The following is a 16,569-nucleotide window of genomic DNA, read 5'->3' as shown; positions in this document are numbered from 1 at the left end:
CTCCCGCAAAGCCCTCAGCACCCTCGACACCCATGAGAGAAATCAGGATGGAGGACACCTTTCCCCTTGCAGGAAATACAGGCCTACATCTGGGGGAGTTTTTCCAGGGACTTTGATGCAGCTGTTCTCAGGCACTGTGTGCATTTCCTACTCCTGCTGGAATTCTGCACCACTGCACTCTGCAGAATTTGCACAGAACTAATGTTCCCTGCAGAATTTTTTCTTTTTCCCCCACACAGAATTTATGATTTCTATCAAAATGCTCCCGCTATCAGCCCCAGGTATGGCTGGGGCTCTCGCTGGGGGCTCCTCAGGCCTGGGGAGAGTGAAGAACTCTAAGGAGCAGAGGTGAGGCTAGGGGCTGAAGTGAGGAGGGTGGGGGCTGATGGGGTGAGGGTCTGTATTGATGGTAGGTTCTGAGCAGATGGGGTGAGGACTGGGAGGATGAACTGAGAGCAGGGGGTCAATGGGGTTAGTGGGACTGAACTGATGGGGTGGTGATGATGGCTGGAGGACTGAACTGAGGGAGGACTGAACTGTGGGGGGTTGATTATATTGTGTTTATTTGACAAATAAAATATGCAGAATTTTACAATATAACGGGCAGAATTTTAAATTTTTTGGCACAGAATTCCCCCGGGACTAATTTCCTCACAGCTTAGCCAAATGCAGCCCAAGGCTGCCCTGTGTCACCCCTGCACTTCCATTCCAGAGCCTCTATTAACCCAAACTTGACAATTATGTATCTTCCACATGCAGTTCACATTACCACAGTGGGGGTCTTGGATCCTCCCTAGTGGCTCGTCCACAGAAGAGGTTAATGACTTTTCTACAGAGACCAGCTAGAGGACTTCGTCCTTGGGCTCAAGCACTAGAGACCAGGCTTTCGGTGAGAGGAGTCTGGGGTCCAGTCCCCACTGACTGCCCACAGAGGACCATTCTCACACACAATTTTGTGAGTTAAATTGACACAGCCAGACACCTCTGTCCTGAAGAGACATGAGGAGCCTTCGCAAGCTAAGCGCTCATTTCCACTTGCCTCCAGCACACTGAAGTCAGCCATCCTCCACTTTGCATTTTAAGTACTATGTTTTGCTTTGCTTTTTGGAGTAAAAGTCTCTTGAAGTTCTGCACTTACCAGATTTGGCAGGTTTTTTTTTATCCCCTGAAAAAATAAAAGGTCTCTGTTACTCAGTGTAAGGCCGGATGTATTAACATTTAAAAACGACATCCACTGACACATAAGAACAACGCTGCAGCTGGTATAGCTCTGCTGAAGCCTGTGGAATTCCTGCAGTTAACAGCAGCTGAAGTGCTGGCACATTGCAGACCAGTGCAGACTTTTTCAGGCTGGAAATTAATTACTACACATACACACCCACAGAGTGTACTTGGTTGCTTACTTCTCCAACAGGCTGACACATACACTACCAGTCAGTTTAACTCTGACAATATAGGGCCTGATTCTGCAGGTGCTCTAGGCACAGAGCTCCCGTTGAAACCAATGGATGATCTAAGTGTCAAGCACTTCAGGGTCAAGCCAGTGGTTTTTAAACCACTACTGCACAGCTAATGTAAGACCCGTGCAACACTGCTTGTGTCTACATCCAAGATAGCTAGTTGCTATATGTTTGTTTTGCCTTCTTCAAGAGCTCTAGCTACAGATTAATAGCTCTATATTATACGTAGGTCATTTCTTCATGAGGTGATTGTTTTTTTAAGCCAATGGAATGGAGGAGACCTTGCTAAATCAGACTGAAAAACGTCAAGGTAAGAAACATCAGTTCAAAAGTGCTTACCTAGGGCACTTTCTTGGTACCTTGCATTGGGACCCATAGATAATCTCGTCTGCCTTCCCACCCCTCCTTGGCTTCAGCACCTGGCAGGATTGGGCCCCAGGAGCATAAACATGAGCAAGATCAACAAGAACAATGAACAATCCATCACTTACTCGTGTCTGCATCCTCACTCGACTCCGACTGAGGCTTCTGAGGGGCTTTACCTATTTTTGGAGCTTCTTGTGAAGGGAGAAGAGAGAACATGAGCAAGCTTATAAAGCAGGACGCATCACATGCAACAACAGTGGAGGAACAGACATTTATGGGCAGCTTAATCGAGACTTCGGTTCCTTGCACCGTTACTGTGGAATAGCTGGACTAGCAGGCAGAGAGCTCAAAGGCCAAGGAGAGGTTTGCTTAGCCTTTCCACCTGCATGGACACACATAGCAGAACCTGAGCTACAGACCAGTAGGCCACCACACCATGTGCAATTTGCTTGGTTAGCCCTCACTAGGCACTCAACCAGATGTTCTCAGCTCCCACTGGGTTTGCACCTTGCAGAAAGAACTCTGCACCTCACAGGACCAGGGCCCTGGATTATAAACCAGCATCAACGAAAGGAGGGAGCCTTTTGGGTGGGTGCAGGAGCAACAAACCAACCCTGCTTGGGTCCGCCTTTCAGTGCGCTTGCCTGCCTTTTGCGGCAGCCGTTACAGGTACACGCCCTCTGGCGGCGCCTAAGAAAGAGGAGGGGCGTGAACTTCCCAGTGCTGGGCACTGCCCTGTTGGGAGGGATGCCACCACACAAGCGCAAGAGACAAGACACGCAACCATCGGCCACATGCACCGTACAGCTGACATCACTGGGGTGTACAATCTAACCAAACTGAGGGCTGGGGGAATAATTTCTCTGAGCTGTCAGTTCTAGTCTTCTTGGCGAAGCTTGCTATTCAAAAAATGTTTTCAGACAGAGATGTGGTTTTCAAGTTGACGGTGCCCCTTAGTAATCATCTATTTGCTCTAGAGGATACTGTTGCATTGACTGCTAGAGGGAAAATTGTATGAGCAGCATTTAGGTTTTGATGGCCACATTGTTAACTTACGTGATCCCACAGCTTTTCTTCCAGATGCCGAGAGTTTATTTGAAGTGTTTATTTGAAAAGCCTTAGGTTTCCACTGTGGATTTGCTGCAATGAAATCACACACATCATATTTTACAGCTGTATTGCTGTAACAAGCTACAACGAGAGGAAGGATAGTCTTGGGGTTAAGATATCTGGCTGGTACTCAGGAGATCTCTGCCCATGTTTGTGGCAGAGCTGGGAGTTCAATTAAAGCCCCGCTCCTGTAAAGACTCCTGCTCAGCTTAATGGGGCTAAGTTAAGATCCCGACTCCACAAACACTTCATCTTTCTGCATCTTTCTGCATCTGTAAAAATAGTGTAATAGCGGTTTCTATCTTTCTTAGAGTTTTATGCTGCCAGACATCACTGTAAGGTCTCAGAACCTGGCAACAGGAAAGGCACTAGTCAACTTCATAGAGTCTCTAGCTTTTTCCCCTTTCTCTATTACAATATAAGCTGTTTGCAGCAAGGACTCTCTCTCATTGCATACACAGCACCGAGCACAATGCAGCTCCCAGTCTACTGTAATACTGATGAACCACAATGCACAAGTTTATAAAGATAAGCTCATTACAATGTTGTCATCTTCCTACATCTGATACAAGGTACAACAAAAAAAGCTTGGTCTTGCCTGAGAGTCAGGTACAGTGATCAGTACCAGTACTTTGTAACTGTTTAATAAAAACAGCCAGGGAAGGAGTGAAAAAGATAGAAGCAGGGGAGAAAGGAGGATAGGGCGTGGTGAACTTACCCTTCTCCTCCACACTTGGTCTGGACTGTCCACCTGCTGTTACGGATATTTGTATCAGTAAGTACAACTGTTTCAGATACATATTGATCTTTATTAGCAACCCTTACAATCCCACTAGGTTGTGTGCAGCAACAAAAGACCTGGCTCTAGACGTGATGAAGATAGCGTGGGCTTCTTCAGACACTTTGTAAACAAGCCAGATCACCCTTCACTTTCCAGCACAGTGCATAGGCCTTGCCTACATTGGAGAAGTGCATCAGTTTAAACTACATGGATTTTAAAAAACGTCTACTTTTTTTTGAAATGGCACAAACCCCTAAAACAGGCACTTAAACCCAGTTTAAGCATCTTATTTTAGAGGTTCAGACCACTTCAACTAGATGGATTTTTAGTTATAGAGAAGTCCACCAGTTTCCTACAGTGGGCTATAGTTCAAAAATCACCCCCATTCTGAGATTTGCCTTTATCCTTAGGTATATAGCTGACCCATGCAGCTAGACTGTACTTACTAACAAAAGTCTGATCCCACAAACACTTACTCCCTCTAGATTTTTTTTCTTTTTCTTCTGAGTGACAGTCACTTTTATATGACTGAACCTGAAGTTGAAGAGCCATGCCCAGGCTGGCTACCAAGGTGAGTCAGCAGAATAACTCTGCACCTCTACAAAGAGGGTATAAAACCTGACACCCTGTCACACTTCAAGAATGTACTTAATTTCAGACAAAAAGTACAGCTTAACACTTTTGATTTGATAAGAGGGATATCTGTCCCATCCAGCAGGTCTGACTTGCAGACATGGAGCCAATAAACTAGAAAGCTTAATGGGGATAACCCAGCCTTCGATCAGTGCTATAAAATTCACTAACATATATTTCACATTCACCATTTTACTCTTGGCTCCATGATTTCAACCCAGCCCTACTTCCCCAGCCAAAGATCACGTATCAAACAACCAACTTTCTGCTCTCTACAACAGAACTCTACACACGCAGAGGAGTATGGAAGGTCAACAACGTTCTATGCCAAGGCTGCAATAGCTGAACAGATGAGGGAAAGCCCAATGTGCTAGGAACACAGATAAACCCGCCTATAGATATACAGGAAAAAAGTGTCATTCCATTTCTTCCCATATTTTTAATTCTCTTGGTGAATTTCTCCTCATAAGCCGAGATACAAGACTAATTTCTTTATTTATTACAGACTACTTCTTGATGATAATATAGCTTTTTATGAGAGTTCTGTCAAAGCAAAAATCAGTGGGAAAGTATCAAGACACTTATAAGTTTATCCAAATGTAAATAAAGCGTACCACTGTTTAGTCCTGTTGACAAGCTTTAAACAAAAACACACCTAAATCAGTTCTCTTTCCTAACCACCCTGAGTATTTAACTTGTAGTATTTCTATTTTGAGAGGGAGGGTTTCATTACTTTACAAAACAGCTCAATTGACCAACAGTTTTAAAACATCCATATACAAAATTGTGACAAGCCAGAAAAGTCTGCTTCTGAATATTTTAAATTTAAGGGGTTATACTATTTGATCTCTAAACAATAAAACAAGGACCCACAGTGGTAATTCTCTCTGAAATGATCATACCTTCCATTTTCTTCTCCTGAGGTTGATTCACCGTTCGTTTCACTATTTCTTTAAGGGAAAAGGCACCTTGATAAATGGTGTGTATCAAGTTTTGGTCCAGATCAATTCTGGGGATGAAAACATCTTTGGTTGAAGTCTGTCGCAATTTCGCTGCTTTCTGTAATAAGATATGGAAGAGCTCATGAAGTCAGGGATAAGTCACTGCATAGAAAAATTTGAGTCTGGAATGTCATAACTGGTTTAAATTATTTTACTTCTGCATTATTTCTTCTTATGTGTGTTGATTTATTGGGGGGAAGGGAGGTTATATTCGAACACTAATCAGTCATGGCAAAATTCAATAAAAAGTACCCTACATGGATTATTTTCTCATATGATATCTGAAAACAGAGGAAAAGCTACTGTAGATACTGTCATAGCAGTGAACTTCACTTACACCACGACTACTTCTCTGGTTAACTGACCCAACCAGGAGGGGGCAACTGTGGCTAAAGGCTGGGAGAAAAGAAAGATAAACTGGAGGATAATTTGCCTATAAAAAGGGAGAAAATGATTATGCAGACAACAACAGGAATAACAATCCTAACCAGTGATTCAATAGGCAAATAATATCACTGCCTAGAATACTCACAGGACAGTTAACTCAGTGGACACATTTCTATGCCTTTTATAAAGCCAAGTCACATCGCAAATTATTAATATAATCTTTATAGAAAAATCTCTTTTTATGTACAGACAACAGATTGATAAAAAGTCAGAGCAGGGCTCCTGCAGAAGTCTCTTTCTGAGCTCAAACATAAAGTCAAACATCAGCACTCACCTTTAAAAATGTAATGTCATCATCTTCAGTCAGTGTCATTTCAATCTGGTCCCTGATGACCTGAATTTCATTTTTCTTCTTTCCCAGGACGTTATGGACATAATCAAACTTATCACAGACTCGCTTTTCCTCTTCTTCAACCTTCTTCATTGCCTGGTTTTCTTCTTCTTCTATTAAAGCTTTAATTTCCAAGAACTCACTTCTGAGCAAATCCATCTTTCGGGCAGCTGTCTCCTAAATCACCAACATATTAACATTGGTTTCAAAGTGGCTACTTGTGGGGTAAAGCCTTGAGTGAAATATCTCTGCTTTCATTCCATTTCCCCACAGCAGCCCCTCAAAGGGCCTTATCCTTCCCCCCACATCAATGGCAAATCTCCTATTCACTTCAAAGGGAGCAGAAACAGAGTCCATCCCCACCCTCGCCCCAAAAATCACTCAGTGTTAGGCAAGAAACAAGGCAGATTGTGCCATCTTGTGGTTAAAAGGAGAATTGCAAATTAAGACTTCAAGGTCTGCCTCCTTGGGGAAGTCAAAACACCTCTGTGCTTTAGCCCACCCATTTTGATAAGGATTATAACAACTCTCGTCTCACGGGAGTTTTGTGAGGCATCATTAACTAACATCTGCAAAGCACTTCCAGATTCCCCAAGACAGACTGGCCCAATGGGGGTGCAAAGTTATTATTCGGAAGGGAGGAGCTGAGTGTGATGTCTCTGACCCAGCAGGGTATTTGCATGTAATAGCCCATTGGTCATCAGCATGGATTGAGTTTGGGACCTCTGGATTTAACAGCACGAGCTAAGAGACCAGATGCATTAGCTTGGAGACAGTAGCAGACTCAGATCTCAGTATGTGGTCCAGCTATTAGAGGGCGACAAAGGTCCATATGGAGTTAGAACAGGTTACACTTCCTCTCCCCTTACGCCAGCTGGGTGAAGCTCATCCCTAGCATCAGAAGGCCACAGAAATTCAGCTCCCCATGACATTGGAGTCAGCAGCAGGAGCCTCCAGGTGACCATTTTCAGTTATGCCGCTCCCATGAGGTTACATGGGCACGCACACTCTCAAGAAGCCCCTGCTCCTTTGTACAGCAGAGATGACAATATCAGGCAGTCAGCACAGCTCACGGAAGCGCCACGTTCAGAGGGCAGTGCCATGCACACGCCTGCTTACTGGTAGGGGAGAGAGAAAGGTGGAGGAGTTTAAACAGTCTCCAGTCAGTTTGGCAGTGAGATTGCACAAAGCGTGCTTTCACCCCAAAGAGTGCCAGCTGGTTACCCTCACTTTCCCCAAGAGGGATTCATTATGGGCTGAATGTGGTTCTTTGTCCCCTTCTAGTGACTAGTCTGCAATAAAGAAGGACAACGCATCTGATCCCTTAGCTAGCATCTGTAGCAATCTAAGGTAAACCAAATTAAGGCCCCTTTCAGTTCTGAAGCATGTCCATGCACGGGCTTAATGCAGTTTAACTAATCCACTTTTAATTCACACCTTTAGTTAATCTGGATTAGTTTTTCTGAGTGTCCTCACGTAGACAAGCCCTGACTGACATGCCAAACATCACAGAGAAGAGTCTGGAGGTGGAGCATGGAACTGAACCCGTGTCTTCCAAATCCCAGGCTAGCACCCTAATCACTGGATTATCCTCCCTCTTTAGGGAGCAGACTCCCACTGACTTCAGTGGGCTTGGACCAGGTTCTTATTCCTTTAGCTCAAGCTGTACAGGCTCATGCTTTTCAGTGGGTTCTAACTCCATTGTTAGTACCAACGGGGATTACCATGTAAACATAGGCCATTCTTAGTCAGATGATTACAATGCCTTCTGTACACTTCCTGTCAAAATACTACTTATATGGGTATGTGACTAGGGTGACCAGATGTCCCTATTTTATAGGGACAGTCGATATTTGGGGCTTTTTCTTATATAGGCGCCTAGTACCCCCCACCCCCTGTCCCGATTTTTCACACTTGCTGTCTGGTCACCCTATATGTGACAGAATGTCCATGTCCACACCATTGTAATTATTTTTGTCTTGTAAGGAATCACTTGAAAAAACTCAAATTTGCTTGTCAACATTGTCCTGATAAAATGTGTGTGGCAACACTGTATGCGAAGTTATAATACTTCCCTGTATGATGTTATTAATACACATTCCAAACCACAGCCCTACCATGCAAAATTTGGCAAACAGGTCAGTCCTAAAAAAAGTAATGTGCGTTCTGCTTAATTTGCATTTAAGCAGTAACCAGAGTTATGAAGCAGGAAGGGGAGACAAAGGAAGTTCAACAGGTGGAAAAAACCCAGCAGGGAATATTCTTCCACATAGTCAGGAGACACAGTCTGAGACTATAAAAAGGAGGAACAAACACCCCAACCCCTCCCCCACATCCATTCAATGCACGTGAACAATGAAGTAAGTAGCCGATGGACTCCTGAAAGCATGTCGTGAGAAAACTTCACTTTGAATTTAACAAAGTTTGTTAAATTAGGCACCAGTTGCAGTTTATCTTTATTTTTCTTGTAACCGTTTCTGACTTCTATGCCTCATTACTTGTACTCGTTTGAAATCTCTCTTTATAATTAATAAACTTGTTTTATCTAATCCAGTGTGTTTAAATGGAAGTGTGTGGGAAACTCCATTTGGGGTGTCAACTGTGTGCACATTATTTCTATTACAGACAAGGAGACTTTATATAAGTTGTATTGTCAAGGAGAGAGCTGGGCAGCACGGAACATACATCTCAGGGTGGGGGGAAAGGTGGTCACCCTGCACTATAAGGCTGGTGAGAGCCAGCCAGCGTGTAACCCAAACGAGGCTGCCAGGCTGCAGTTGCACAGACATTCAGGGTGTGGCTTGCATGCTGGAAGGCTGTTTGTGAGCACAGGAACTCCTCGCTTAAAGTCGGCCTGGTTAACCTTGTTACATTGCTGATCAATTAGGGAACATGCTCGTCTGGCAGCCACCTGATTTGTCCACTGCTTGCAGGAAGAGCAGCCCGTTGCAGCGAGCTGGTGGGTGGTTGGAACCAGGGTGGACCGGCAGCCCCCCTGTCAGCTCCCCCTAAGTTCCCTGTGCAGCAGCCACCCAGCAGGCTATCAACTGCTGGCAGTTCAGCTGTCCCTCCCCCCACTGCCATGTGCTGCTCCTGCCCTCTGCCTTGGAGCTGCTTCCTGAGACTCCTGCTTGCTGTGGGGGGGGGAGGGGGAAGGGACGAAGAGGGGGGCTAATGTCAGGGTGTCCCCCTGCTCCTGCACCCCGCTTACCCCATCTTCCATAGAACTGAGGGGACACATGGAGGGAGGGAGCTGCTGCCTTAAGCAGCAGCTGCAGTCTGGTCTCAGCTTGCTGATCTAATTAACAAGGCAGTGTACTTCTGACCCCACTCTTCATATTTAAAGGGGAAATGCGCATCTCTCTCTCAAACACAAACAGGGTGTGCCTCTGTCTCTGTCTGCCCTCCCTCCTTTCCTGCTGCCTTGTTGAGAGTGAGAGTTAACCCTTGGGGGCTCAGCCAATTGCTAGTTCATCATTTAGCAGGAAGGCATTCCCTGGGAAATATCCCACCCTCTGACTCCTCCACCTCAACCAAGCTTCACAATCATCATCGCTCTGTACCAGTATTAAATCATTTGTTTAAAACTTATATGGTGTGTGTATATAGATATATATATAATATAGTCTTTTGTCTGGTGAAAAAAAATTCCCTGGAACCTAACCCCCACATTTACATTAAGTCTTATGTGGAAATTGGATTCGCTTAACATCGTTTCACTTAAAGTCGCATTTTTCAGGAACATAACTACAACATTAAGTGAAGTGTTCCTGTATCCCAGGTGGGAGCTCCTTCAGGAAGGTATTATAAGGCACCCAAGGTTGCAGGGCAGGGGTGACACAGCTGCTCATTACTATGGATTGTACCCTGGTACGTCACAGGGTGTTCGCTTAAAAGTCATTCTTATCTGAGTATTACAGCACCTTATCAGGAGCCAAATACAAGAAGCCAGGATCCCAGTGGCTAGCATAACCTCAATAGCAGAACAAGAGCCATTTTTAAACAAGGGCTATCCACTTACACTGGTTTGTCTTTGCAGCACCCTCACTTCATCCAGTGCCAGAGAAGCTTTTTCACTCTGACTATACAGCTCCGTCAGTCTGTTCTTTAGCTGTGACTGCAACAAAACAGATCAGACCCCAAATTAAAAGCGTGGATACTGCACCTCTTCCCAATATGCATCATATAAATAGTGAAAAGCAAATTAAAAGGTTAGTTTTAATCAACCTTTATCACCAACACTGGATTTTTTTTTTAAATCCATTGTTCCTTAACTGTACAAACAAATAAAGACAATCTCTGTACACAGTTGGGACGGTGAGCAAGCACCACTGATGCAGCACCATCTTTTCCGAGTTGTGACGCACACGCAGTTCTGTAACAATGACATGAGTCTACCAAGGCAGTACTCCTATCACAGCACCTCTGTCAGAGCACTCTTATCACAGCAGCCTTCCTGGCTCTTGTGGGTTTAAGAATGAACCTTAACATAATTTTAACCTAACTCCACCCTAAATAGGTACCCCAGATCCAAAAAATAGGCCTTCAGATTGGCCTACCCAATGTTCTATTATCTTGGCTCAGTTTCTCTCCAGTGTGTTGCTAAGAAGCCCTGCCCAACCGTGTTTAGGTTCTACTTTGTACACACACACAGCAATACAGTTTGGGCAGGATGAGAAAGGTTTGTTATATGAATTCAATACGTCTCACTAACGGTACAAATTGAGCTACCTGGGGAAGCACATTTGTTTTCACCATCAGATTTCCCAGCCAGAGCATGTTTCTTCGACCACCACCACCCAGCCTGTGCAGAAGACTTTTCAGCTGAAGTTCTTAAAAGGCTGAAGCAAAAGGAGGCAAGTGTCGTTCTCCTCATTTTACAGAGAGTAAATTTGAGCAACAAAGGTGAAGCGACGTGCCCAAGGTCACTCAGCAGGCCAGTGGCAGAGCCAAGAATAGAACCCAGGTTGTGCTGACTTCCACTCCAGTGGCCCACTGGGCCTCAACATCACACTAGCTATGCCTGGGAGTCACAGAGGTGTTTGTGCATAAACATGTTTATGGCTAGAACCTAAATTGCAGAGCTTGAACATCTCACATGGAAATCAATGGACGTCTTAAGCACAAAGGCTTGTAAGACTGGGCCCTTAATAAGCTATGTGATTCCTCAACTCCTCACACTTTCATCCCTCTTAAAACCACCTTGCGAAGGCTACTTTCCTGGTCTACTACACACAGATTCCGCCACTTGAAGAATATTTAGGACCCATTTCTGTGAACCTCGGAGCACCCACTCCCTTTTAAGTCACAGGGAGCGGAAGGTGCTCAGCTCTTTACTTGCTCAGACCCTCTATCTAGATCTGACTAGCTCTAATGGCTGTAAATCTGAAGAATTAAGAGCTCACCACTGGCACAAGTTCTTCATAATTCACTGGACTGTTGTCAACGGGTTCAAAAGCTGCAGGTGTGCACCTGTGGTCAGAACGGAGTCCACAGACACCCCTCCCCCATCTTATCTGTGCAGGCCCACTCAGAGCCCCACTGAAGCCCCACAGGCATCTCTGCATGATGCAAGAGTTTGTGGATCTGCAATCGGATCACTGTAGGCAGCCTTAGTACACACAGTACAATGGTGATAAGAACAATGGAACTTCACTACTCCGCTGCGTCCCCATGTGACAAAGGCTAAGCCACCATGGATGTTGGCAAGGTCTGCAATAGCTCCCCCAAAACAAGTAAACATGAACCTGAAAGCCACTGTAAGGCTCAAGCATTCAATCCTACGCCAGCAAATCTCACGCTGACATTGGTGGGGCTTTAGCTGTGTAGGACTGCAGGATCAGGGGCCTAAGGCCAGTGTCCATTGAAATACCTGGGAAACCCTTCCATTGGTTTCAATGGGCATCAGGGCTAAGTTTCCAATCCTGCAAACACATTTACAACTGTGCGTGGTGCTTACTACAATGGGCCCAATCCTGGGGTAAAATGCTGACCCCTTTGATGTCCATGACTAAAGTCTGAGAGAGCTTATTGGGCCCAGGATTTCACCCCAGGGATTTTAAAAAGTAGGTGAACTGGCTTTCTGGATGTGCAATAGCTGTGATAGTTTGAGGTACATGGCTCCTCTGATACTGACTTCTTTCCACACCGTCAGCTATAAATCTTTTGTTTATCTTTCCCCTCTTTCCTCTGAAAAGCAATTTAAAGAAAATTACAAAGAGGGCAGTCACTGTGAAAGATATTTCCCCCCAGGAAAGAGTCAGAGTGGCTACCCAACAAGTATATGTAACAGCAGCAGCAAGGACAGACCTAGCTGCTCTGGAGACGGAGGTCTGCTTTAGCCATTAAAGAACATTTCCCCATTGCAACCACTTCCCTTACCTATTCACTCCTTTGGCCTGTCCCCCAGCCAGTCCAACGCCAGTACTAATTCATGCTAAGTCTGCGGGTGATGTTATAAGATGGGCAACCTAGGAATGAGCCTGAGACCACCACCTCATTGCACACAGCTCACATCTGGCTTCCTCCTGCCCTTTCCCTCTCCAAAAAAAAGCCCTTATTACAACTCAAAAAGAGTCACTAGTCTTGGCTAAAAAATATTAACATAACTCCCTATAAGCCTGAGGTCAGACTGCCCACCTTGGGCATCTTTGGCATCGGAGAATATCAGACTGGGGCATCCTGTGCCAAGTTCTAAAGCAGCACTATGTCCCCCAGAACAGTTTTAAAAAAAAAAAGGCCTTAATAGTCCACGCCTAGATTACTATCCAGCTGATTCATGCACAGAAAACTCCCTTTTGTGCCCAAGTGGCTCCAAAATCTGGTCTGTATCGTGGTATGTCATAAAATGTTCTCTTAAAAGAGGAAGAGAAAAAGATTTCACAGGCAGTGGAACTGACCTTCAGAGCCTGTCATTTTATTATAAACTAACCTGGTCTATGGTCCTGATGGCACTTTTGGGGCCCGCAATTCCCTAACTACCACCCCAGACTGCTGCTCCTAAGGCCGCCTCAGCAGTAGTAGGGGCAGCCGTCCAGGATCTTGAGAAGGGTGCAAGGGGCATCTTCTAAGACAGGGGGTCTCATCCTTTTTCTTTCTGAGCTCCCCCCCGCCCCGCCCCATGCTATGAAAATTCCATGGCCCTCCTGTGCCAAAACAACGGCTTTCCTGCATATAAAAGCCAGGGCCAGCGTCAGGGGGTAGCAAGCAGGGCAAGTGCCTGGGCCCCCACACCACTAAGTTGTTCAGGCTTCAACTTCAGGTCCCGGTGGTGGGACTCAGGGGCCCCGGGCTTCTGCCCCACACGGCGGGGCTTTGACTTTCTGCCCTGGGCCCCAGCAAGTCTAATGCCTGCCCTGCTTGGCAGCGCCCTCCCCGACCCCGAACCCTGCTCGTGGTCCCCCAGGGGGCCCCAGACCCCTGGCTGAGAACTGCTGTTCTAAGACTATGTTTCTCAATGACCGGACCGTGGACTGGCCTCAGTCCCTGAGATCTCCCTAACACAGTTTAGGAAGACAGCAAACCGGTCCCTGCTATCAAACAGGTTGAGACACACTGTAGACCAGTGGTCACCAACCAGTCAATCCTAGAGGATCTCCAGCAGTGCAGCGTGGCTCCCTGCCTGCCCCAGCCCCATGCCGCTCCCGGAAGCAGCCAGCGCAGCCCTGGGGGGCAGGGGTCTCCCCTCTGCAAGCTGCTCCTGCCCACAAGCACTGCCCCCCCCCCAGCTCCCATTGGCCAGGAATGGGGAGCTTTGGCCAATGAGAGCTGCAGGGGCAGTACTTGCAGAGAGGGGCAGCGGGCAGAGCCTCATACCCGCCCCACCCCCCAGGGCATGTTGGCTCCTTCTGGGTGCAGCAGGCAGGGAGCCTGCCTTAGCCTTGCTGTGCTGCTAACTGGGAGCCACCCAAGGTAAGTGCTGCCCGGTGGGAACCTGCACCCCAACCCCCTCCCGGAGCCAGCACCCCACGCCCCCTGCTGCCCCCCAACACTCTGCCCCAGCCCTGACCCTCCTCTCAGAGCCAGCACCCCACGCCCCCAGCTGCCCCCCAACACTCTGCCCCAGGCCTGACCCTCCTCTCAGAGCCAGCACCCCACGCCCCCAGCTGCCCCCCAACACTCTGCCCCAGGCCTGACCCTCCTCTCAGAGCCAGCACCCCACGCCCCCAGCTGCCCCCCAACACTCTGCCCCAGCCCGGACCCTCCTCTCAGAGCCAGCACCCCATGCCCCCTGCTGCCCCCCAACACTCTGCCCCAGCCCGGACCCTCCTCTCAGAGCCAGTACCCCACGCCCCCTGCTGCCCCCCAACACTCTGCCCCAGGCCTGACCCTCCTCTCAGAGCCAGCACCCCACGCCCCCTGCTGCCCCCCAACACTCTGCCCCAGGCCTGACCCTCCTCTCAGAGCCAGCACCCCACGCCCCCTGCTGCCCCCCAACACTCTGCCCCAGCCCTGACCCTCCTCTCAGAGCCAGCACCCCACGCCCCCAGCTGCCCCCCAACACTCTGCCCCAGCCCAGACCCTCCTCTCAGAGCCAGCACCCCACGCCCCCTGCTGCCCCCCAACACTCTGCCCCAGCCCGGACCCTCCTCTCAGAGCCAGCACCCCACGCCCCCTGCTGCCCCCCAACACTCTGCCCCAGCCCGGACCCTCCTCTCAGAGCCAGCACCCCACGCCCCCAGCTGCCCCCCAACACTCTGCCCCAGCCCGGACCCTCCTCTCAGAGCCAGCACCCCACGCCCCCAGCTGCCCCCCAACACTCTGCCCCAGCCCGGACCCTCCTCTCAGAGCCAGCACCCCACGCCCCCTGCTGCCCCCCAACACTCTGCCCCAGCCCTGACCCTCCTCTCAGAGCCAGCACCCCACGCCCCCTGCTGCCCCCCAACACTCTGCCCCAGCCCGGAGCCCTCTCCCGCACCCAAACTCCCTCCCAGAGCTGGCACCCCTCCTGCCCCAGGCTCAGCCCAGAGCCCCCTCCCACACTGAGAGCCCCTGCCCGCTGACAGTGAGCGAGCAAAGGAGAGAGGCTGGGGATGGAGGAAGCGGGGGCCTCGGGGAAGGGCCGGGGCGGACCCTCCCCTTCAAAAAGCGATCCCGGCGGCCGGAAGGTTGGCGGCCATAGCTGTGGACGGCCAGGGGGCGGGAAGAGGTCAGATGACAGCGGCGCCACCCCAGCCTAGCGCCCGGGCCGGCGCCGGTCCGCGCCCCTCGCCCCCCCCCGGCAGGGGCCCCTCGCCCGCCTCACCTCCTTCTCCGCCTTGGCCTGCGGCACCGGGCCGGTGAGGCAGGTCCGGTGGCGGACCAGGCAGACGCAGCAGATGCAGCTGGCGTGCTCCCGGCAGAAGAACTCCAGCAGCTTGTTGTGCTCCTGGCACTTCCTCCGCTGCAGGTCGCGCAGGGGCGGGCACAGCGGGTGGTCGCGGAAGGCCGGGCTCTCCTGGTGCGGCCGCAGGTGCTCCAGGCAGAAGGAGGCCATGCAGGTGAGGCAGGTCTTGGCCGCCGCGGCCTCCAGGCAGCTGTCGCAGGCCACCTCGGAGCGGCCCCCGTCCCAGCCCTTCTTCTCCTCGGCCGGGCCCGCGGGCTGGGCGCTCTGGAACTGCTCCACCACCCGGCACAGCACCGTGTTTTTCTGCAGCTCCGGCCGGCGCGGGAAGCTGGCCCGGCACTGCGGGCAGCTGAAGCCCGCCAGGAGGCCGCTCCAGGTGACGTCCAGGCAGGGCCCGCAGAAGTTGTGGCCGCAGGGCGTGGTGACCGGGCTCTCGAAGAGGCTCAGGCAGATGGAGCAGGTGAGCTCCTCTTCCAGCCCGGCCAGGGAGGGCACGGACGGCGCCCGCACCAGCTCCGCCATGGCCGGTGGAGGGTCGGAAACGGCTCCGGCCAGGGCTGTGCGCTTTGGGGTGCACCGAGCATGCTCAGTCACCCAGGGCACCCGCTCCGCAGGCAGCGGGAGAGGCGGGCCTGGGGCGGGAAAGTGAAACTCTCGGAGAGCAGCGGGGTGGCGGTTCCTGGAAATCGCGTGGAGGGGGGGAAAGTTCAGCGCAGAGCCAGGCGCTCGAGCAGATCCCTCCCCCACCCCCCGGCGGCAATTTTCCCAAGCAAACCGATGCCACCCCCGGCCACCGCTCTCGGGGGCAGGGAGCCGCTGGGGCTTAGTTCAGATACAAGGGCCGCCGGGAAGAGGTTTCCTGCCATGTATTGCCCTTCCTCTCCGCTGCACTCTCGCCCCTTTTGGAGCCTGGGCGGCGTGACACTCAAACAAAACTGCTCCGGAGTGCAAGACCTGCAAAGCAGGAAAAGGCCATATAAAGTTGCAAGGCGTTTGCCTGTCCGCGCCCCGTCACACACCATGCAGAGCCACTCGTGCACCGTTGAGAATGAGCTTGGCAGCCCCTTTAAAAATAAAACAAATGTAAGATATATATCGAACGAGTACTTCACAAT

General features: G+C 49.7%; 1 protein-coding gene across 4 annotated transcripts in view; it reads right to left on the bottom strand.

The window, feature by feature from the left end:
* TRIM25 (tripartite motif containing 25) overlaps nucleotides 1-16,569 on the bottom strand; it is a 24,304-nt gene extending 7,735 nt beyond the window's left edge. Inside the window, exons 1-8 of one of the 4 annotated variants that reach the window (XM_084648391.1) lie at nucleotides 15,374-16,569; nucleotides 10,151-10,246; nucleotides 6,073-6,306; nucleotides 5,253-5,409; nucleotides 3,655-3,690; nucleotides 2,883-2,966; nucleotides 1,952-2,014; nucleotides 1,139-1,165 (exon numbers count right to left, since the gene is read on the bottom strand). In XM_084648391.1, the coding sequence (XP_084504517.1) occupies nucleotides 1,139-1,165; nucleotides 1,952-2,014; nucleotides 2,883-2,966; nucleotides 3,655-3,690; nucleotides 5,253-5,409; nucleotides 6,073-6,306; nucleotides 10,151-10,246; nucleotides 15,374-15,976 (1,300 nt within the window). In that variant the 5' untranslated portion in view covers nucleotides 15,977-16,569. Of the gene's footprint in view, nucleotides 1-1,138; nucleotides 1,166-1,951; nucleotides 2,018-2,882; nucleotides 2,967-3,654; nucleotides 3,691-5,252; nucleotides 5,410-6,072; nucleotides 6,307-10,150; nucleotides 10,247-15,373 lie in introns of all 4 variants that reach the window. The other 3 variants (XM_084648389.1, XM_084648390.1, XM_084648392.1) reach the window with 3 other exon arrangements.

Source organism: Lepidochelys olivacea (genome assembly GCF_965140295.1).
Source record: "Lepidochelys olivacea isolate rLepOli2 genome assembly, chromosome: 14".
Classification (NCBI taxonomy): Eukaryota; Metazoa; Chordata; order Testudines; family Cheloniidae; genus Lepidochelys; species Lepidochelys olivacea.
Note: the sequence above shows the minus strand (reverse complement) of the source record. Positions and strands in the feature narration are given on the sequence as shown.